This window comes from Lepisma saccharinum, chromosome 19, assembly GCF_977018435.1.
Source record: "Lepisma saccharinum chromosome 19, izLepSacc3.1, whole genome shotgun sequence".
Lineage (NCBI taxonomy): Eukaryota > Metazoa > Arthropoda > Insecta > Zygentoma > Lepismatidae > Lepisma > Lepisma saccharinum.
Window position 1 is genome coordinate 66,986,005 of NC_139247.1, and position 23,040 is coordinate 67,009,044.

Consider the following 23,040-nt stretch of genomic DNA (forward strand, 5'->3'; position numbering starts at 1 on the left):
GGGATTGTGGAAGACCCCGCACTGTGCGCACTGTGCAATTTGAAGAGGACGTGTTGGACGCGATACGAGACCGTCCTGACACCAGCACACGTGTCATTGCTCGTACTCAACAAAATTACCATAGCAATGTATTCCGCGTTCTTCAGGAGGAGGGATTGCACCCATACAAATTTTTGTGTGGTACTTTGTGTGGTGGGAATTATCGGGTGTTTCTACATGACGTGTTAGCTGAACTTTTGGAAAACGTGCCACTGGCAGGTAGACAACGTATCTGGTTTCAACACGACGGCGCCCCCGCACATTTCGACCGGGGAGTCAGAGCCTTACTCAACGATATTTTCGGCGATCGTTGGCTTGGCAGGGATGGACCTTTACCGTGGCCACCTCGTTCCCCCGATCCCACACCACTGGATTTCTTTGTGTGGGGAGAAATGAAAAGGCTCGTGTATGAAACCCATGTGGAAAGTGCTGAGGACCTCGTTGCTCGTGTTAGTGCCGCTGCTGGGACAATTGGTGACATGCCAGACAAGTCCAGTGCGTACCAGACAATCAGTGCTTCGCCGATGCCATCTTTGTCTTGAAGTCAATGGCGGACATTTTCAACAACCTCTCTGAGTATACCGGTGTTTGTGAGCCCCTATCAGCACCGCATAGTGTCCTTTAGTGAAAGGTGCGAGTGAAGATGCTGGATATTGCTGTACTTCATACCGTCGATCTGCATGTGCGGAGGTTGTGCGCTTCTCAGTGGAATCCCTTCCAGATGTGCTGTGCCTGGAAATGTTACATGCCATTGTGTGCATTTTCTCGCCATTCTCTGTCTTCATATCCTTCGAGGATTACCCACTTTCTTTGGGGAGCTCTCTTGTAGTATGTACAGACTGACGACATGTGGCCATTGTTTAACTTTTGTTTTTCATACTGCAAAGTAGTGTGTCAACATTAAGGGATTGAAAACGTTTATTTATGATTTTCCCGTATTTTTTTTCCATTTGGGATGGTGTCCCAGCAGTAGTGAGACATGCAACAAATTGGTTTCTTTTCTTCTTCGTACCTCAATGTGAACCGTGTACAACAGGAGATTTGCAGTTATTTTCCTATTTCCCGAGTGTGGGACGGTGTCCCAGCAGTAGTTGGATATGTGGACATACGTCGCAATTTTTTTACTGGCTACATTCCGATCTCAACATTATGTAGAAGATAGTAGTAAATTTCTTGTATTTTCCATCAGAGGATTCCCCACTTTCTTTGAGAGTCCCCTTGCGCAATTTACACTGGGCCTCAATTGATGCACCATTGTATTCGCCAGGTACGATTTTGTTTGTATTATTTTATTCCGACATTGATATCTTTCTTCCTTCTTGAGTTATTGTGCCATAAACATGGTGTGAGGCGATTTTCGCACGCCTGTCACTCGAAAACGGTGCCGATTTCGACATTTTTTCACATGGCATTTTTTCCTTGTTTTTACTTGTCGAATCACCTCCCAAGCGTTGTAACAGGTATTTTGCAACACCCTGTATATATATATAGTTTCGATCTACTATTTAATGGTACACTACCGTTCCCCTTTCACCAAGAATCTACTCTACTCTACTATAGTGAACTATCCAGATATACTACGGTTAGGCAAATAGAACCTATTCTAAGGTCATGTTATATATGGTGCCCTTCACCAAACTTGAACTCACCCGGTAGGATTCTTTCCGTGAATCTTTTCATCTGTCTTCACGCACTACTCGTGCATCTTCTGCTATAGTGAACATTCCTAGAATGCTCTCCTTCTGTTCTCGGAGCCGAGTTTCCAGTTTCTTCTCAACTTCCAAAGTTAGCGTCGCTTGTTTCCTGGCAACGAACTCAATGGGAGCTCGGGTACTCCGGCCGCATGCGTGCACCAGTCTAAGTTGCCTACCCTTTACTTGCGCCTAGATTAGTATTAATATTAGCCTCGAACCATGTAAAATCGCGGGAACGCTCAAAAGAATAACCTTGCGTGATTGGCTCCTACTCGATACAGAAAACACGATCACACATAACTACCAATCACGTCATCTATTTCCTCCAAACGGCTAGCTAGCACGACTACGACACTACTAGTAGTGTGCCAATCCTCCAACGGACAAGTTTGGGTGAGTGGTTACCGTGACAGACTCATACGCGCGGAAGGCATCAGTTTTGGAAGCGCACAGGTGGTCATCCTAACTGAACATGATTGCAAGTAGATCTTATTGCTAAGTCAAGATGAATATTCTGGAACTGTACCCTTAATTAAGTCCAAGGACGCTACACCACTATCATCTTTGCTTCTTGTCAAATGATACAAAACAGCGATACTCATATAATTAAGTGACGGCAGTCCTTTAACTAAAAGTTATTCAATCCCTGTACTTTCTCCTCTTGCTTAACCACATTTTATCTGCAAAGAATGAAGATAAATTCTCTAATATTTTATTTCAATATTGATGTCCCTTTATCGTTGCTACTCTTTGCCAAAATGATGCAGTATGAAATGAGAAGTAGCATAAAGTCCGTGCACAAGACCACTAAGGTCAGATTTTACGTAGCGACCAGCACTACATTACGAGGAAAGATCCCAACTCAAATACGTCAAGATTTGCTTCAAGTGTATGGTGTTAGAGCAGTGGATCGTAATACAGCATCAGTAGCATGTTAGATTCCCATTTCCAACTTTCCTGTTTGTCTATTGAGAACCGAAAGTAACCCTGAGGGGCATTGGTGTATGAACATTGGAAATTACAATATATTGACATCGTACACAATGTATCAATTGGGCGCTACGTTTTTTACAGCAGTACTCGTATAACAATTGTATAATATAATGTAAAATCATACAAAACAAATTATATCTTTAAGTTTCTTATTATATAGTGCACTAGTGTTGTAAAAGTACAATATCATATAATGTATACAATGTTATACCTGAAATTTTTCAACTGAATATAATGTTTATTCCAATAGCAATTTTCACCTTACTTTTAACACCGTGCTTCTCTCAAAAGTTTTGTAACGTGTTGTATAACTGGATGCCTGTGTACGTTGATGTTTCGCTGAAGGTCAGATAACTACTGAGAACAAACCCAAGAAGTGGAATACAACAGATGTTATTCATTGATTGGTTGATTTGGTGTTTTAAGTCCACTTTATGCTCAGGAAGGCTAATCGGGACTGGACCTACACTTTAAAGTGGGATCCGAACCACTATGTGCCTCCACCGGGTATCGAACCCGGAACCCCTAACAGACGTTATTGTTAACGACATAGTAGTAATTATCTTGGAACGAATCTCCCTGTTTCACTTCTGAAAAATTTGGTTTAGGTCTCGGGTATGTTGTATGGCCCAGCCTTTTAGATAACACCGGCAGAAAGCCTACATCATTTTTCTTTCATTCAGAAAAGAGAGGCTGGGTTTTCAGGTTGAGTAAGATCCCAAAGAGGACAAAGCAGATTCTCCGTTTGAAATCTCCCTTCGTCTTTGCCATCCTTTGCGTGGGTGCTTCGTAGGCGGGAAAGAGAAACACAAATGGCCACGCTAGAGGGCGGAAGGAATAGTTCAAAGGTTTGACACGGAGGAAGGGAAGTCGCCACTGCAGCGGAAGAATTCTCTCCAAAATGTCTCGCTGTTGGCTCTTTGGAAGCTGCGCCAAACATCTTTGGTGCGTGACGTAATATCAAATTAGTGTTGCTACGACTTTTTTTATTATGAAATTCCCTTGATATTACCAGATTATTACCAGGCTTTCCAGTCTTAAATATACAAGTCCGTCAATTTTCATGAATATTCACTTTTTACCACTTGTTTTAAAGCAATTTTCATTCTACAGTATACTATATATTTAAATCGACACGACGCCTTGTTTATGAATCATATCTATTCTCTGTCCACATCTTCGATATGTTTGTTCATATATAACCATTGCCTATCCCAATCAAATTATTCGAAGAAAGAAAACATTATATTTTTTTGTTTCGAATAAATGTATGTCTTTATTTGTTATGTCGTTTTTCCGCCACTTTTGGCTAATCGTGGCGATGAGAGATGATATGATGAAATTGATGAAGGGACACTCACGAAGAACACACATGCCCAGGTCGGGATTCGAATCCGGGGCAGAGAATTTGAGACAGAAAAGGTAGGAGATTTCCAAGAAGAGAGTAAATAGAAAAGACGATACATTAAGAGAACTTTCAGAGCGAAGTAACAAGCGACATTTGTCACTTGGAACCGAACATATAGAAATAAATGCAACCTTTCTTACTTAAGTGACACGACAAGTCTGTTGCGTTGTAATCGGACTGGTCCGTTTTCCCAATAGCATGCACCGTGTTGCATCGGTCTGTTGGTTGCGTGTGTGCAGTGAATGACACTGAAAGTGCCCGTGTCGTAAATTGCAGAAGCAAAATTCAGAAAGAAAAACGTAACCAACTAACTCTCTAGCCTTCTTAAACCCGAAGGTTCATGGCTGCAGCAACACAGGCCTTTCATCTGTCCCAATCTTGAGCAAGATCTATATACTCTTTTCCATCCCTACCGATTTCCTTTAGGTCCATCTCAACGTTATCCCTCCATCTTCGTCTTGGCCTTCCTATAGGTCTCTTACCATCAGGTTTTCCAACAAGAATCCTGTAAACTCCTCTTTCCTCTCCCATTCGTGCCACATGGCCTGTCCATCTAAGTCTTCTTGATTTCATCATTCTAATAATATCTGGACATGAATACAAATTATGTACTTCTAAATTATGTAACCTTCTCCACTCACTTGGCTCCTCATCCCTTTTATGTCCAAATATTTTTCTAAGGATCTTATTTTCAAATACTCTCAATTTATGTTCCTCTTTCAATGTAAGGGACCAAGTTTCAGAAAGAAAAAACATAGAATGGGAAAATAAAACGAGGGATCAAATGATACAAAAATGGAAGGGTAGGATGTAATGCATATTGAAAATAAATGTATAGACAACGACAATAAAGAACGAACGATATTAAATATTTGAGCAGGAAATAATTTTAATGACGTTGATAAAATGTCAAACAAAACTCCGTAGGGCTACTGTCCCTCATCGTGCGTCAAGTGGCCAGTACATAGAGTTCCATCCCCCTTGTTTTGAATTTGTTTCTAATTTTCCGTCACGTTTTCACCACTTTTGGCCAATCGCGAATAGAGGTGAATGATGAAGAGATGCTCACAAAGGTCTAAGACAGGAATGGAACACACAACGTTTGATGGCAAGTTCTTGGTTCTTCATTTGCTTTATTTTACTTCGCCTCTTGTGCCATTTTTGTCTCATTTGAGAAGAGTGATGACATGATGAAACTGACACTCACAAACATCTATGCCCAGGCCGGGATTCGAACTCGGGACCCCGGCAAGTCGACAACTCAACTCGCTCTGCCACTGCTGTAGATGGTCATTTGTTCATTCCTTGCCCACACCGACATTTTTATATCACAACGGAATGAACTACTGTTGATCAAAAAGTACTCAATTCTGTGAACTATCGATGGTATAGTTTCTTTTGAGTTTACATTATGCTAAAATACGTCGATCGGGACTGGGCCTACAGTTCAAAATGGAATCCGAAACAATGTGCAATATGCCTCTACTAGGGTAACACCATTAAGCCTTGTTTCCAAGATATGAAAAACTCAATATGCTGACCAAGGCAGACATTTATTTGATTCCAAAGCATAAACTAAACGTAACGTTTCAACCTTCTAGCAAGGTCTTCTTCGGACTCTGTACCAAGTACAAATGTAACAAGGTACAAAACAGGACGATATATATATACACACAAACATTACTCCCCTGCAAACAAGAAAAAAGAAAACAAGAAGAGGAAGAGGATGGGATTATCTACGAAGTGAAGTGTAAAGAATGTCAGTGTGTGTGCATGGGAGGAAAAAGAGGCTGAAAGACAGGTTGAAACAACACAGGGATGATGTACGACTTAAGAGAGAGAGAGAAATGCGATATTTAAACACACGAGATAAACAGGACATGACATAGAGTGGGATGAGGATAGGCAGATAGGAAGGGAGAAGAGAATACTAGTGAGAAAATAGAAGGAGGCCAAGGAAATAGAGAAGAAAGGTGAAGAAGACACAATGAACTGGAATGGGGGGCTGAAGTTAAACAAAGAATGGAAGAAGGTGTTAGAAAGTGTAAATAGGACACGAAAGAAAGAGGAGAGAAGAAGGAAGAAGAATGAAGGAAAGGGAGCGTGAGATAGAGTTCAACCACATTCGAGATGAAAGAAAATATTTAGCCTTTCAGGTGAAAGTACAGTTGACAAGGGAAAGCCACCTGCTAGAATGTTCCAGAACAACTTTCTAATAGTCTGGAGGGGAGTAATGTTTGTGTATATAAAATGCCCTGTTTTTGTATCTTGTTACATTTGTACTTGGTGTACTTGGTCTGAAGAAGACCTTGCTAGAAGGTTGAAACGTTACGTTTAGTTTATGTTTTATAATAAAATAAATTTCTGTCTTGGCCAGCATATTGCGTTTCTCTACTTGGGATCGTACTCAAGGCGAAAACTTCACCACTACACCAGCTAATACTAGTAAAAATACAACTACCAATATTTTCATTAATACTGTACATCTCAAAGTAGCGATCCAATCATTATAACCATTTGAATATTAGTAGAGAAAATTGGCAAATTATGCTAATGCCACAGTTTAAATGATTGTTCAGAACGCCATGTTGAAATTCCTTTGTCTTCTTGCAGCTGTATCAAGGGTAGACCTGGGGATACTATCTACATCGTTGTCTCTCTCTCTCTCTGTACCAAAGGCTTGTTTGTATCAGTCGACTCTAATACAAGTGACAACAGCATAGGAGGAAGGAAGACAACGCGAGTGGATGGGGGACACGGCGGGCTGAATTAATGTGGTTTGGAGCCAAGAGCAAATTTCAGTGTTGCCATCTCATATCACAAATTTAGTAATAAAACCCCATTATGAAAATGGCTTGAAGCAAGCTTCGGAAAACTCAGTGGAGAACTTGTCATTCACATAAATATGACTTCAAGCTTCCTAATTAGGCCACTAATTAACGAAAAAGAATACGTAATACCATTATTTTCAATTAAATTTGCAAATGAGTAGCCACAGTGATTACAAGTATTATAATAAATAATAACTTTAAATTCTATTGTGGTGAAAATTCAATCACTTGCTCAACCATTCTATGTATTACGCATAAGTCGAGACGTTGAGCAAATTAAAGAATTTTTTACTAATCAAACATGTGTTTCAGTTTAAAGTTTTTGTTTCAAGTTCACTTTGTGCACATATGGGCTAATCGGGACTGAACCTACATTTTAAAATGGGATCCGATCCACTATGTGCCTCCACCGGATTTCGAACCCGTGACGCCTTGATTACAAGGTCACGACGAGATGTTCTCGTGTTAAAAACCGGGTATTTATTTCCAACGTTTCATCATCATTAAATCACTTCTGGAATGAACTTCTCAGTAAAAGCATGACATCCGCCAATGAAACACAGGGATCCAAAGCGAACCAATCACTTAACAGATTCTAAGCTCCACCTCCTAATCCTTACACTGGGTTCACTCAATATTCCCTGAAGATGAGAGCAATGCATGAGCTCGAAACGTTGGAAATAACACCGACTTAATCTGACTGATAAACCGAGAACACATGTTTAAATCCCGTCGTCAGGAAAGCTACAATTACAATTTTAGCCATTATGGACAAACTTCAAGAAAAAGAAGCTGAGGTGAAGTATCTCATCTTCAGAATGCTTTCATCACCGCATTTTGACGCCCACGATGGTCAGTTAAGTGTTCGATTCGCGAAGTTTCCGAAGGTTCCCGCTTCGAGTCCCGGCTTCTCCAACTGTGTTTCTTTGCGTTTTCACTTTGATTGTTATTGTCGTTATTAGGCAGAAGTGCGACTAAAGTAATAACAAATACCATCATCTCAGTTTAACACTACATATTCAATCAAGGGGTTCCGGGTTCGTTTCCCTATGATACTACTTAAACAGTCCCAAATTAGAATAACTAATCATAAAGAGGAATTATATTTACCAAACCGCACATGGATCGGAGGGGTAACAGATAATTTTAATACAGTCAATAAGTAAACGATACATATGAATCGAATAGTGTTGTAATTAAACAGAAATTATGTTAAGGGTCTATTTAGAAAAAGTGTAGCATATTAAACAGAGTTGCCAACTCTGGTAACAAATTGCTTATGCCTATACTGTCTGTATGGGGAAAGTAGTGTTAGGTGTATCGAAATTCGAACAAGAGTGAAGCAGATTTCTTAATGAACAGAAGTTCTGCAGCAGCGTTTCTCAGTGGGCGTTAAGCTTTAGAGATTTTTTTAAAGTCGATCTGTTGCCATTGCATTGGAACTTCACTACACAAATCTCTTAGGATACGCTATGTAAACAGAAGTTTTAAAATTTAGGAATTAGATACGAAATATTGAAAACTCGCTAGTGTCTCCGTTGGTAATTTTCCGTTCCTTGGCCGGAGCTAAAAATACTTGGCACTTTGTACTACTGCTCTCATTTGCGATATATGCACGGGAATTCCGCGCTTCGCTGCCCATGAATATGCAATTCGAGTGAGGATCACGGATCTTGTCAAAACCACACCTTAGGGGGGGAGGGGCAGGATTTGGCTTCACACTGTCTCAGCCAGCGCTCGTCGCCCGTCAGCCCGAAAGCGAATTTCTAGTAGCTCTTTGTCATTGGCTCAAATCACGAAGAAACCGTGTCCTCAAGTGACAACATATTTCTGTATGTTTCCAGATGCAGACTCGGACGATGTCCAGATATTATTAGAATAATTAAATCAAGAAGACTTAGGTGGGCAGGCCATGTGGCACGAATGGGAGAGAAAAGAAGAGTTTCTTGTTGAGAAACCTGATGGTAAGAGACCTGTAGGAAGGCCAAGACGAAGATGAAGGGATAACGTTGAGATGGACCTAAAGGAAATCGGTAAAAATTGGATTGATCTTGTCCAGGATAGGTACAGATGGAAGGCTTGTATTGCTGCAGCCATAAACCTTCTGGTTTATGAAGGCCAGAGAGCTTTTGGGGGGCTCTCGGTCAACCAGTGTGCCCCCAGCAAAGAAAAACTAGATAAATAAATACTCTTTTAGTCAAAATACAGATTTTTTAAACTAGGAAAGTTCTGTCCAAAATACAAATAGGGGTACAAGCAGTGCTATGTACCCTGTTCTACCGCATCTTTGTAAATTATATGTAAGAGAATAATTATTGTACTCACCGCTCTTCCATTGTACACCCCATTAGATACAGCTCTCGTGTCTCTGTCGTTACTGCAAAGAGTTGTGCTGCGCGTGGTTGCCGAACCAACTGAAACAACAAAGAAAACACTCTCAAAAACTAATACGAAAATCACATATCCAATAGACAATATGCTCTTAAAAGTAGGAATTTGCAAATTTCAAAATATGCATGACAGTCTCAAAATATTTTTTTTACGAACAATGAGAAGTTAATCAATTTGATTTTTTATTTGAATTTAAAATTTGGGGTGCGTCAGCACTAAGGCTATTTTGCACCCGTCACATTATACGGGGTCCAGCCCCTTATCGTTACAAATAACAACACTAACGTTGCATAACTAAAATCATCTGACTTTCAATAAAAGCTGAGGCTGTAAAGGAGCACTCAGCACAAATAAGGATAAAACACAGGACAACACACACAAAATTATACTGGCCATGGGCCAGTCGCCAGAGCCTCGTTAGTCTGCAGTCCAGGGTGTACTACGTGGAAGTGAGGTTGACTATTGGATGCACTACGTGGAAGCAGCACCCCTTACACCCCGTGAAGTTAATCAATGTTATGCTTTATCATGAAGTAACAATAATAGTTATAACTGCACAAAAAAATATGAATCTCATTGTTGACTTTTTATTGTATGTTCGGAAAACTTCGAAGGTGAAGATGAAACAGGACATGTGGTACAGGTAAGAATGTGAGATCCGAAGCATTATTTCCCCCTCCGAGTATGGAACCCTTGATTGCACGGTCTCAGATATTGCACACCGTATACGCTGGTCTAGTGAACGTCACTTCCGGCGCTGTTGCCATAGCAACGGTATACCTGGCAATATACAGCGCGCTGTCCGTACTTTCCCCATGCAGATAGTATTAGAAAACGGATCGCGAGGGATACCTTTTGTTCTTAGTGACAGGGTTTTTCAACGAAAATGGTAATATGTATCTTACACCATTGTAAAGATTAGATTCAGAAGAATATGTACATAAAATACAGGTTGCTTACAGGTGACAAGTTAAAGAAGAAATGGAAGAACAACAGCAGGCACTTTCCATGAAAGTGACCGGCAACTTATGATTTCTTCGGTTTCCGCTACACAGGCTTGCTGACGGGTAAATGAACGCAAATCGCATGGTTTTTTTCTGTGCTCAGATAAGTTTGCTATTGCTATGCTTATGATTACAATCATTGTGCACATTAGGCATATTTCGTGCCTTTGCACTAATGGGTAATCAAAAACGACAATGCATTTTCTCGATCGGAAGAATACATATGTGTAGTACATAGTCATAGACGTCGAAAGAAATTCTTGTAGGGGTAATCAAGCCATTGACATATTTTAATAGTAGTAGTAGTAATATTGGGAGTGTCTAAAGTGATTTCAGTCAATAGCCGGAACAGCAACCACAAATGAATAGGGACGAGTACTGCTACTACAAATATCAACAACAATAATCAATGCATATGAAGATAACAATGGTATATTATTATTATTATTATTATTATTATTATTATTATTATTGATTGGTTTATTTGGTGTTTTAAGTCCAGTATATGCACAGTAAGGCTAATCGGGACTGGACCTACAGTTTAAATTGTAATCCGAACCACTATGCGCCTCCACCGTAATATAGCCTAATTATTATTATTATTATTATTACATCCAAAGTAAATGTGTAAACTCAAGGTGTATCACGTCCGTTATTTCAGGAAATTAGGTTCGCATTTACATCTTAAACGAATGGCACTTTCCAAAATATATTATGTTCTTGAATTTCCAGAAATTCTGAATAATCGTAACTCGTAAATAAGCGATTTCTAACCGAATATATTTTACTACCAATTTATAGATTATGAGGAATTGAGATAAATAAAATCACGTTGAAACAATTACGTTATTTTGTCACAGGAACGCAACACAACTGACAATGGTAAACTGACAGCAATACGAAAGAAATCTCTCCCCTACAAGCTTATCTTCCCGCTTCTAGGAAATTCACCCCTTTTCCGAGTTATGCATATCGCTGTGTGCATTAAGGACTATTGAACGAAAGATTGAACATGTGATAAATGCACCCCCGCATCCCCCGCGGTGCGGGGTGGGGGGGGGCACGAGCTTCGGGGTGCAATAAGAATGATAAACTAAGAAAGACCGAAAGTTCACAAAAGGTTTACTTTCCGCGTTAAAATATATTTTCAACCGAACATATTATATTTTATGCCCCTAACTGCAAACAGAAAATGTTAATGACAAGTAGAAAGTGGATTACCACATTAGAAAAACAAAACTTCATTAGCTGAAGGTTTACGTAGCCGAAGGGTAGACTAGACGACACGCTGGCAACGCTGATTTTCGCCCTACTTACAATTTTTGCCAAACGGAAAAGAGAAGTTAAGAAATAAATCTTCCTCGACGAAATGATTTTCCAGGCTAAAATTCATCAAAAATTACTTGAGAAGCACAATGTCAGGAGTGAGAGTGATCGAGCTCGAAAACTAGCAAACAAGAATTTGCTTCCATGAAAAAATGCAGAGGACTGCTAATGATCATTTGACAATATCGTAATTTTTGTAATAACAGTCTGTTTTCATATATAATTATAATATATATTTTTTTAGTTTCTCTGTTGTCTTAACCTTTCGTATCAGTTTCTACATTGATTCAAATTACATGTATGCATTTTCATATTTTTATATACCTAATAAAAATGTTGGGGTGAATTAATATTTTAGAAAAGAAATATATTTGTATATTTTTAAACGAGTATGGGCAAAGAACTGAAAGTTGCGGAGGGGGGGGGGGGGCGCAGAGCATGTTAGTTATGCTACTGGACCCTACTGATAGACCTGAAGGTGTTTTCAGCTTGGGAGCCCATTATTAAATACAACAAATTCTTTTCATTCTAATATGTTTGCATAAAAGAACATGATTAAGTGATATGTTGGAACAATAACAAGATAATAATGGACAGAGGAAACGGCACATGTTGTGTTCAACCCTTTTGTCCTCGTAATAGGCTCATAACAAAGGAATGGAGGCTACACATTGGTTATGTAAAATATTTAATCTGGTTCACGTAAATATAAAGAAAGGTAATAAACATCTCTTCGCACATACACAAAGCTATTATTAAGAAAACCACTGCAAAATTTTCGAAGAAGTGCTAGTCACAACACGTGCGACATCTAAGTATCGCTTTCCTTAACATCATATTCTTTCCTTCATGCTTGCTTTCACCCTTCCTTTGACGACGCCTTCTTATCTTATGCATCTGAAACCATTGAAAGTGGGTTTCCTAATATGCTAACTCTCCCTCCTTCATTGTTTTCGGCTCATCTTTCCAAAACCTCAGCAACGTTCTAGAGATAACGCCATGTTACCGACCTTAGCAACGACCGTAGCAACCGGTTGTTTATTGCCAACATGGCCGCACCCATGCGCGGGCCCAGCAGACGACTTGACCAGCGTATTGAGCACCGTCGTCTACTGACGTCAGCGCGGAATGCCTTCATTGATACAGTCCCGCCGCCCACATAGCCGGAGCGGGGACCGCAGTGACTCTCTGTTGCCGCGTTTACCTACGAAGTAACTTGCGGTCAAGCTAATTAGACCTACCGCTGCCTCCCTCTTTGGGAAACAAGCGGCAACTTTTCAAACACTCCTCCCCGAAAAGCAGCCAGCAGGGGAACAGAATTTTGTCAAAATAGCCTTTCTACGCTGTGATTGGGTAGCGGTTCGAACGGCGGCACTATTATAGGTTTAGGCATGGCAGGTTTAGTTCTCTTAACATAAATACACTACCGCTTCTCGGGGCTTGATCAAACAGGCATTATTTATGTTAAAAGCTTTCTAAACCTACCATGCCTAACCTAACAACGAGAACATTTATAGTGACGTCAGTAGATGACGCTGTTCAATACGGTGTCCGATAAGTGAGACCCTAGATCATAAGGCCAGACGTAAGCACTCCTTTTGATTTTAATGTTACAAAGGAAATATTACGCAAACATGTAAGGCCGTAAGACGTTCTACATCAGGTCCAATAATAATAGCAGTTGGTGTTATGAAACATAACATGTATAGTATTTTGTATTATTATGCTTGGTGAACTGGCAGCTATGACCAAGTTTAATAGTCTGTGCATAGGAAGTACATTTGACTTTGTCCTTATGTGTTAAGAATGTAAATCTACCTTGTTATACGTTCGAATATATCTATTTACGAAGTTCCACTCTTGACATGTGTATTCCTGTTGATGTCATGAATATTAAGACATAACAAAAATGGCGACAAGTTGCAGAAAGGAAATTTTAATATTTGTGTTCACCAGTTCATTCGTATTTGGATACATTTCCCAACGTATCAATCCATTCTAAATTTCTTTTCTCGTTTCAAATCTTGCTTCCCCAGCCACAGAAATCGATTTGAGAAGTAATCCAATTTCGAACGACAAACTTCGTACTCTGCCCCCCCCCCCCACCAAAAAAAAGAAGGTGAAAAAATGACAGGAACTGCGGTAAACTTTTCAAAGTTTTAACTCTCTCCCAGACGTATTAAATAACAAGTCTGGGAGTGCTCGCGGCTTATGCATTGATTAATACGTCGCTGAAGAACCCAGACAAAATTTTCTGTCTTCCAGATATGCCTTCGGGAAGGAAGGAACCAGATCTGATTTCTCTCAGGAAACATTCTTTTAAACTATGGATCATTTCCAGCGTGGAACAATGTATCTCCAGGAAAGAGATGATATTCATTAATGCAGCCATATTAAATTTAACTATCCAAGTGGTTATAGTAAGGCAGAAATTATATTTGCATTCATAGAACAAAATCTGTTGTAGTGCAAAGTATAAGAGGACATATACAATTATTCCCTGGAGAGATAACAATGAGATTTAATAGTTAGGCTAGGATAGGATAGATGGATTGGACATGTTGAGAGAATGCAGGAAGGAAGAATACCACCGTGCCAAGATGGAAGGCAGAAGAAAAAGAGGAAGACCACGAAACCGCTGACTAGATGAAGTGGAGAGTGATCTGAAAACCCTAGGAGTTAGAAATTGGAGAAATGCTGTAAAGGATATAGAAGAATCGAGAGCTGTAATTGGGGAGGCCAAGGTTGATCCAGAACTGTACAATGTCTGAAAAGTAACTAAGAAAGGCAAGGACAGGACTGGACCTACAGTTTCAAGTGGGATACGAACCACTGTGCAACGTTCCTCTAACGGGTATCGAACATGGAACCCCTTTATTACAAAGCGACGATTTGCCTCTTCGAGAACACTCAAATGCCAAAAATTACAAGAGGCTATGAATGCAACATATTATGGATGGACAAGTATGCTTTATTGGTGGCTGCGGTGGCTCAGTCGGTAACGCGTCTGACTACCATGCTGATCCCCGGCCGGTTCAAACCCGGGAACTTTTCTAACGTTGGAAGCGGCCCCGGCGCCCACCCAGCGTCGAATGACATGGGTACCTGGGGGAAACCCTGGGGGGTAAAGGCGGTCAGGGGCGTGATGCTGATCACATCACCCCCACTCACGACCGGATCAAGAAAGTGTGGGGCGTTACCCCCACACCCCCTATACGCCTTCATGGCGTGGTGCTAAGCACAGGGGAGAACTTTTTACTTTAAGTATGCTTTATTGACCAACATAGTTTAGACCGAGGGGATTGAGACCTCCAAGTTGCACAGAAAATTTCATCACGGAAACCAACGTTTGTTTTAAGTAAACATTATGCACAGCTAGCTAATTAGGACTGCCTGAGTGCCAAGCAAGACATGGATGTCGTTTACTTAGATTTTTCTAAAGCTTTTGACTCTGTCCCTCATACAAAACTCATCCATAAACTTTCAGACAGATTCAACATTCACGAACCTCTTCTTAAATTACTCTCATCTTACTTGCACAATAGAGAGCAAAAGGTTTTCATATCTGGTTGCTCTTCGTCATGGCTCCCTGTAGTTTCCGGTGTGCCTCAAGGGGAGTTCTCTAGAGCCCCTGCGTTTCACTCTTTTCATGGACGATATTCATGAATATATTTCTCCAGAATGCTCAATTTTATTGTATGCTGATGACCGTAAGTTATTTAGAAACATTGCTTCAGTTGAAGACACTTGTTGCATGCAAGACAATCTCACACACATTGAACGCTGGTGCCAAGACTGGAATCTGAAAATAAATCCCGAGAAATCTGTTTTTATGAGGTTTACCCTCAAATCCAATTTAACAGCACCATCCTATAGATTATGCAACAAAATCATCCCGTTCGTACAACAGCACAAAGATCTTGGAGCCATTTTCGACAGCAAACTCACTTTCAGCCACCACATAGATTACATAACTTCGAGAGCAATGTAAACCCTTGGGCTAATTTACAGATATCACACATGTTTCTGCCCTCAAAACCTACTTTACAACTTGCGTCGTACCTATTCTTGAATATGGTTTCTGTATTTGGTCAATGGCCTGTGATAGCAATATAAAGAGAACAAACAAAGTGGTAAATTTCTTTATCAGAATAGTCAAGCATAGATGCCCAGCCCTTGCAAACTTTTCCAAACATGAAATTCTATCCACTCTTCAAATTCACGATCCTTCCCTTCGCCGTTAAGTTTCAGATGTAACATTTCTTTACAAAATCACGAATGGACAACTTTTCACTAACGAACTCTTGCCACATCTTCACATCCGGATCCCACGTACCAACAGCAAATGTAACAACTTATTTTATACAAAAACCTCAAGGCTATCCCTAGAACAAAGGTCATTTCTCTATAGGCTACAAACAAGGTACAATACACTAATTGATCCTCCAGGCTTCCATCTATCTAAGCAGGCTTTCAGAAATGCGTGCATCAAGCAGCTGAAGAGAAATTAATATTTGTTATACACTTGTTATTGTTTTATTATTGTTTATTTCTTATTTTTTATTATTATTATTCTTGTTATATATGTGTGCGTTTTTCTCATTTGTTGATTTCTATTTTCTCGCTGTTGATATCCTGATATAAAATGGATTCTCTCTGTATTCAGGATTTCTCAAATAAATAAATAAATAAATAACTTTTTCACTGAGCAAACGCGACATAGGAAATATTCTAGTATTTTATGGCGAAAAAACTACTTTTACCTCACTGTCCAGATGTTAGCTTTCCCCACATTTCATAATTTGTTGTCGTTGTTGAAAATACGATTCATTTCAGCTGGATAAGAACAAAAATAGTTGAAATATTTCACTTTACTTTCACAATAGCCTTCAAAATTAATTTTTAGTGTAGCTTACATTCTTTACTTCGTAAAGCATATGCTGAACCTCCCCGATAAATAAAGATATATAATATTATTATTATTACACTAAAATCCAATGTAATATACATATAAATCAAGTGTAGAAAACGCATGTAAACGTAGTTATATTCTACAGGCATGTCAATGAATGTCAACACAAAACCAAATAGTTCACACATATAATTTGATTTAAGTCACAGCAATTTATGTCAATTATTACAAGGAAAATGATATATTCGAACTGAAGGAGTGATTTTGTGAAGGGCAACGCTAATGGAGACAAATATGCCTCTTTTGCCCTCCCTTGCAAAAAATAATACCTTTCTTGCCTCTCCCTGGGAAAACCCCTGTATACGTCCATGTGTAGGGCGTATTACTGATCTAGACCATGCGGTTGACATCCGATCCATTCATTGCCAAAGTAAGTCTAAAGCAGTTCGTAAGATGTCCTCTTCTATCAACGTGTCCCGCAAATGAATCCGACAACACTAATTACTAATTGGTGCAGGCAGAACAAATGATGCAGTTCCATTTACAATGCTAGGCGACAAAACCGGAAGCATTAACACAGTGAGGCCGGGAAATTTTCTCTCCTTCTTTCCTGACATTTTACCCAAACTTCTAGCTACTTGAGGAGATTCCTTGTGATGCTTACAGCATTCTCCAAATGGCCCAAGCAGCTTCTGGTTTAATGAATCCGAAGGAGACAAAGAGGAGGGAAGCTGCATGACAATTACGCAAAGTTAGGAAAGGGTGACCTGCGATGTAAATAATCTTGAGAAAGTCTGTTTTAGTTTCAAGATTAAGCGGTCGGAATGTGCTCGTCAAGATAAATTATCATTGCAAATTCTTATGATCCTTTTCAGGTCTCTGTCTCCAGCGATTACCTACGTCGTTCCTAATAATTATGAGAGCATTTGAAATGCAGCCGTGTTGAGTGAAATTTAAATCTTGAAGACTCTGCGTTTAAATTTAATTTAAAACTTCCTCAACATGGATAACAGAAACATCAAAATAAAATAATTATGTTTTTCATCCAAGGTTACTGTGTGGAATATCACTTATGCATCACATCATATATGTCGTTCCTACCGAGACAAAGAGGCGTATCTCAGTTTTCTTGATTTTTCAGGAGAGCATTGTAAAGTTTGTGATCATACATTATCATTGATTGTACTTTTGTTTTCAGGGGTATTGAAACGTGTTGAAGCATACAGATAGCTCAAGTGCCGTGCTTTTTGGTGAGTGTCTTTGCATTTTTGCAAATCAGTAATAATGGCTTTTTGGCCGTTGAAAACAGAGACGCCTTTTTGTCTTGTGAGAGAAACTTGTTCCAGTTGAGATATTTTCAGTTACGCTACAGATACGCCTTTTTGTCTCGTAACTGCAGATCACACAAATTATGCCATGAAGTGGGGAAGAAGTGAGTTACGCCCAATCTTCTCAATGTTTTCCAAGCTCGATACTGTGTGCAAAAGCATGGTTAGTACAATGGAATTATTATTTTGTCAAGGACATCCATCCGCAAATAAAGTTACTTCTTTGATATTATGTGCGGCATTGAGATTTTCGAGGTACATTTTCAAGCAAGTGGTGATTTCACATGATCCTCTTTTTCCCTGTCCTTCATGCCACGTAAAACGGTGACATTTCTTAGTTATGAGGTCGTAAATAGTAAAGTTGTAGTTCGATAATCTCCGCTTGTAGAACAACTGGCTTTCATTTGTCTTTGGCAAGAGAATAACCTGCTGCAGGTCAAATGTCCCCACTGCTTTCTTAGGATTGGTATGGTTTCTTGCTCCCATCCTCTTTTCCTTACATCATCTTTTTGCATTGTATGTTGTTGAAACTGATCTTCCAGTTGTTTCTTTTTCTCAGCATTCCCTTGTCTGTAATATTCACACAATTTACACCGGTCTTTCTTATAATTATGAAACGAAATATTCTGAGCTTTCAGGACATCACAGTAGGTTGTGTAACTTGCTGTAATTCCTTTTGATGCATATTCTTGTACAAAAATGTCATACGTTCTCTGCTTATTCAGTTCTGGATGTGGATAGTCTGTTTTTGACATTTGTCGACAATAGTGTGATTCCATTCTTGGAAATCGACCAATGTGTTCCACGATTGCATCTCTTCTTTCCTTATCCTGTGACTGACGATTTTCTGGCCTACCACCTCTGTTATCTTTATCAACAATTTCTGTGGGCTTCTTTTTAGCTATGGCTGTTCGCAGACTTTTTATGATATACCAAGAGTGTTAAGGAACAAAGTTTTACACACAGGTATTGGCTGTCCGTTTTTGGGCAACGAGTAGTAGTACGACACAAATCTCCTTGAGTCATGATCTTTTACAGTTTCTTGTTTCATTGCAGCTACTGCCACAAAACGAACTACGTATTCTCTTTGTAACTGCACTCTCTTCGTCCCATAATAACGAAGGATGTCCTCTCTTTCTTCTTCTGATAGTGAAGAACATTTTTTACCTAATTTACTGCATGATATTCCACTGCATCTGGGTCTCAGAATATTTCTTGCAGAAATAGTTTTTCCAGTTTTAGGACTTACATATTCATTACCGTGAAGTCTATCCTCATGGGCTTTCTTCTGCTTATTCTCGCTTCTGTTTAATTTACGAGGCAGTGTTCCTTCCTCCCTTTCTGATCCTTCCAGAAGATAATCTTCAGGTACTAAAGTACTCGAAGGGTTTTCAGTCTGTAAGATTAGGTTTTTTCATTTTTTCGCACAAGTGTTAACTTGGGTGAATCTTGTGGTCGTTTTCACATGGTCCCATATTTGTAAAATGGTTGTGACACAATAAAGCAAGGCAAATGTGGCATGAAAAAAAAACACTTTGTTTTGGCAATTTGATACTTCACAGGTTTGCACGTAAGGAGGATCTGCATCACTGCCATAGATGACTGAATCAGTTTTTTCACTAAAAACATTTTCATCACCGTTGTTGTCACTCACGCCTAAGTCCCTTCGCCATCATTACCGCCCTTCATGGTTGAATCTTCAATGTCTACAATGGCTCCATAATATTTTGTTTCCTCAATAACGTTGTCACATTGTGTCCTTTGTGAAATCCTTTTCCATCTACACATTCAAATTCATCTGTAGAAACAACGTTTCCAGTATGGTCTTCCCATTCTATTAAGGCATCCATCATTCTCCTACTATTATTCATCATTCACTCTGAAAGGAAAGAGTATGTCATTTCATTGTAATGCAATGGACAGTACAAAAGTTTGAGAAACAGCAACGGAAATATTTCGAAATTGTATTTAGAGAGACGTAAGTCAAAAATATCTTACAACTACTTACAACTCAATCACGTTTTGATGTTGACCACTGTGTAACGTGACAAAGGGCCGTAACTCGAGTTACTCTCTTCTGTCTTGCGACAAATGCTTGCTTTTTGAGATGCGTCGTCACTCATGGAAACCGTATCGTTGCATCCGTTGAGTTTTGCGATACGCCACTACGGCATTTTGTAGACGTCACAAAGAGGAAAGCCCCGATGGACTTACTACCTCAATTTACCCTTTCTTTGAGATACGCCCCTTTCTCTCGGTAGGGACGATGTGTTATACATATATGAGTGTGAGTGTTTTAAGCACGTGCCCACAATTTTAGTAACGCACATATATACTCTGTTGTATTTCAGCGTCTTTAATTTTTATATTGCGTGCATGCTTCGGTGTTGGTGTGACTAGAGCATTAACTTCACAAACATCCTTTGTCCGAACCTATATTTTAACACTTTTACATATTATAATTACTATTCGTGTGGGATATAATTTTCTACATTTGTATTCTTGTAATTTTACGTCCATTTTCTGCCACGTTTGGATAATCATGACGTTGAAGATAAATGATGATAACTTATTGAGGGATACCCTCAAATAACACCCAGACCGGGACTCCAACCGGGAAACTTCGGTGCTGGCTTACATACACCCACTCACTATCACTATGAAGCCAATTTGCGCAAATAATTGAAAAAAAGCAAATCGCATTAATAACAAGAGATTTTCATTTTGTAAATAAACATCCATCATATTTTTCATTGTAAAAATACATCCTTAAATATGTATTTTCCTATCTTTTTTAGAAAACCATGCAGATCCTCTTCTAGCGATTGGTGTCGAGGTTTTGCAGAGCTCGCCATCTGCCACAATCTTCTACCAACTTCCTTCCTTCACTCCACAAGATGTTCCTCCTGCTCAGGATATCCTTCATTCCTTCATTCCATGTCCTACGAGGTCTTCCTTTCGGTCATATTTGTTATTCAGTTTCGAAATTACAAATTTTGTATCTAAGCCATTGTAGTTTCTCGTGTGTTCCCTTCCCCTGTCAGGTAGGCTATTGCGTCTCTTGGGGGCAGTAGGCGATGTGATTGGTAACTTGCAGGATTGCCTTTCCTACAAGTTACAGCAGGCGCCAGAAACAGCCAATCAGATGAGCATGTTCCTGAGATTTGCCCAGGCTCTAATGCTATTGGAGGCCGGGAATAACACCAGGCGCTCGAAACAGCCAATAAGAGGAGCATGTTTTTTAAATATACTCGCGCTGTTATGCTATTGGAGGTCGGGAACAACGCCGGACATACTTTAGAAGCTCCCGTGAAGAGAAAATGGCCGGACATCTAATATGGCGCCAATATTTACGATGACGTTTTCTCTCTGGCACCACCAGCTAAAAACCAATCTCGCTGTAGCATTACTTAGCCATTGAGGCTTCCATAGTTCTGACGAAAGTGTCAGTATGATGGAAAATCGCAAAAAAGGAACTGCATTGCAAAACATGAGCTATGGCCACATGCTAACCGGAAGCCATTGGGAGAGAGAGATTTCAGTCTGGCAACTCACGTCGCTCAGCTGGACGGGAGAGTGTCTGTATGTTTGCATGTTCGATTTTCCTAAGCCCGAATCCGCAGAGGGAGGATTCCGTCCCAGAAGTCTTTCTCGCCTCCCGAGGATCGAGGGAAACCTTCGGAGCGCCAAAACCAATTTGGGAAAACAGAATTCCGCCTCGGGGAAGGATTTCCAACTTCTGGAAAATACAGTTACGCTTGCCACCCACGCAAACCGCCCGGATGTAGTTGGATCAACCTCGCATGACCTTTTCAGATTTTTTTTCTCATCATGCGACCTCGCCTACTGTATGTGCTTCAGCGTAACTTAGTTGAACATATTAGTAAATATGCTGATAAATATGTTCCACACACGACCAACCCGCAACATAATGCTCTTTCACAATCCCACGACAAGGCTCTCCCTTCTACAGCGGTATTTTTTCTACAGGCTTCCTCGCTCATAAAATAACCTGCCTTCAAATATGGACAAATTCTTGCCAGAACAAAGTTTTAGAAAATTGTTAACGATGTGTGTATAATATTGATTCTGTGCCATCTTATAGTCTATTTTGTTGTTCTCTTGCTGTTACTGTTTCTGTGTAAAATGGTCATTCAGTACTGTATCTGAAACTTTAGGTAAAGGAAATAAAAAAAAATATACAAGGTGTACAACTTTGCTTCCGCCGTTTTCCGACAGGTGGCAACAACAGGAAGTAGCGGTCGAAAGAAGCAGATCGCAGACGTCACGCAGTTAGCTTGGACCTCTGTCAAGATAACCCCATTCAAACATTAGTCGAGTGGTGTGTGCATCGTGAAGTTGTTCGCGATTGAAAATGTCAGTGTACGAGCCAAATTCTCGCCATTTGCGGGAGGTTCTACTTTTTTGTTTCAATATGAAGAAAACTGCGGCTGAGGCTCATCGAATGCTCTCCACTACGTATGGTGAGGACGCTATAAGTGAGAGAACCTGTCGTGAGTGGTTTCAACGCTTCAAGAACGGTGACTTTAACGTCGAAGACCGGCATAGTGGTGGAAGACAGAAAGTTTTCGAAGATGCAGAATTGAAGACATTGCTGAGTGAAGACTCGCGTCAAACTCAAGAAGAATTGGCTACATCATTGGGAGTGACACAGCAAGCCATTTCAAAAGGTCTGAAAGCCATGGGTATGATTCAGCATGACAACGCACGACCCCACGTTGCGAAAGTGGTGAAAACGTACTTGGAAACATTAAGATGGGACGTCCTACCCCACCCCCCTTATTCTCCAGACATCGCTCCCTCTGATTATCACCTGTTTAGATCAATGGCTCATGAACTGGCTGACCAACACTTCCGATCTTATGAAGAAGTCAAAAAGTGGATCGATTTGTGGATCGCCTCCAAAGATGAACAATTTTTTAGACGCGGCATTCGTACGCTGCCCGAAAGATGGGAGAAAGTAGTGGCCAGCGATGGACAATACTTTGAATAATGCCTGGGTAAGCAATGTTTTTCATTCCAGCGTCATATTTTTGGGGAAAAACGGCGGAAGCAAAGTTGTACACCTTGTATAAAAAATAAAGAAAATATAT

At 40.0% G+C, this 23,040-nt stretch overlaps 1 protein-coding gene across 1 annotated transcript in view; it reads right to left on the reverse strand.

The window, feature by feature from the left end:
* Positions 1 to 23,040, reverse strand: part of LOC146003046 (adipokinetic hormone/corazonin-related peptide receptor variant I-like) — a 571,777-nt gene that overhangs the window by 7,760 nt on the left and 540,977 nt on the right. Inside the window, exon 6 of the mRNA XM_083141210.1 lies at positions 9,291 to 9,379. Coding sequence (XP_082997336.1) covers positions 9,291 to 9,379 — 89 coding nt within the window. The remainder of the gene's footprint in view (positions 1 to 9,290; positions 9,380 to 23,040) is intronic.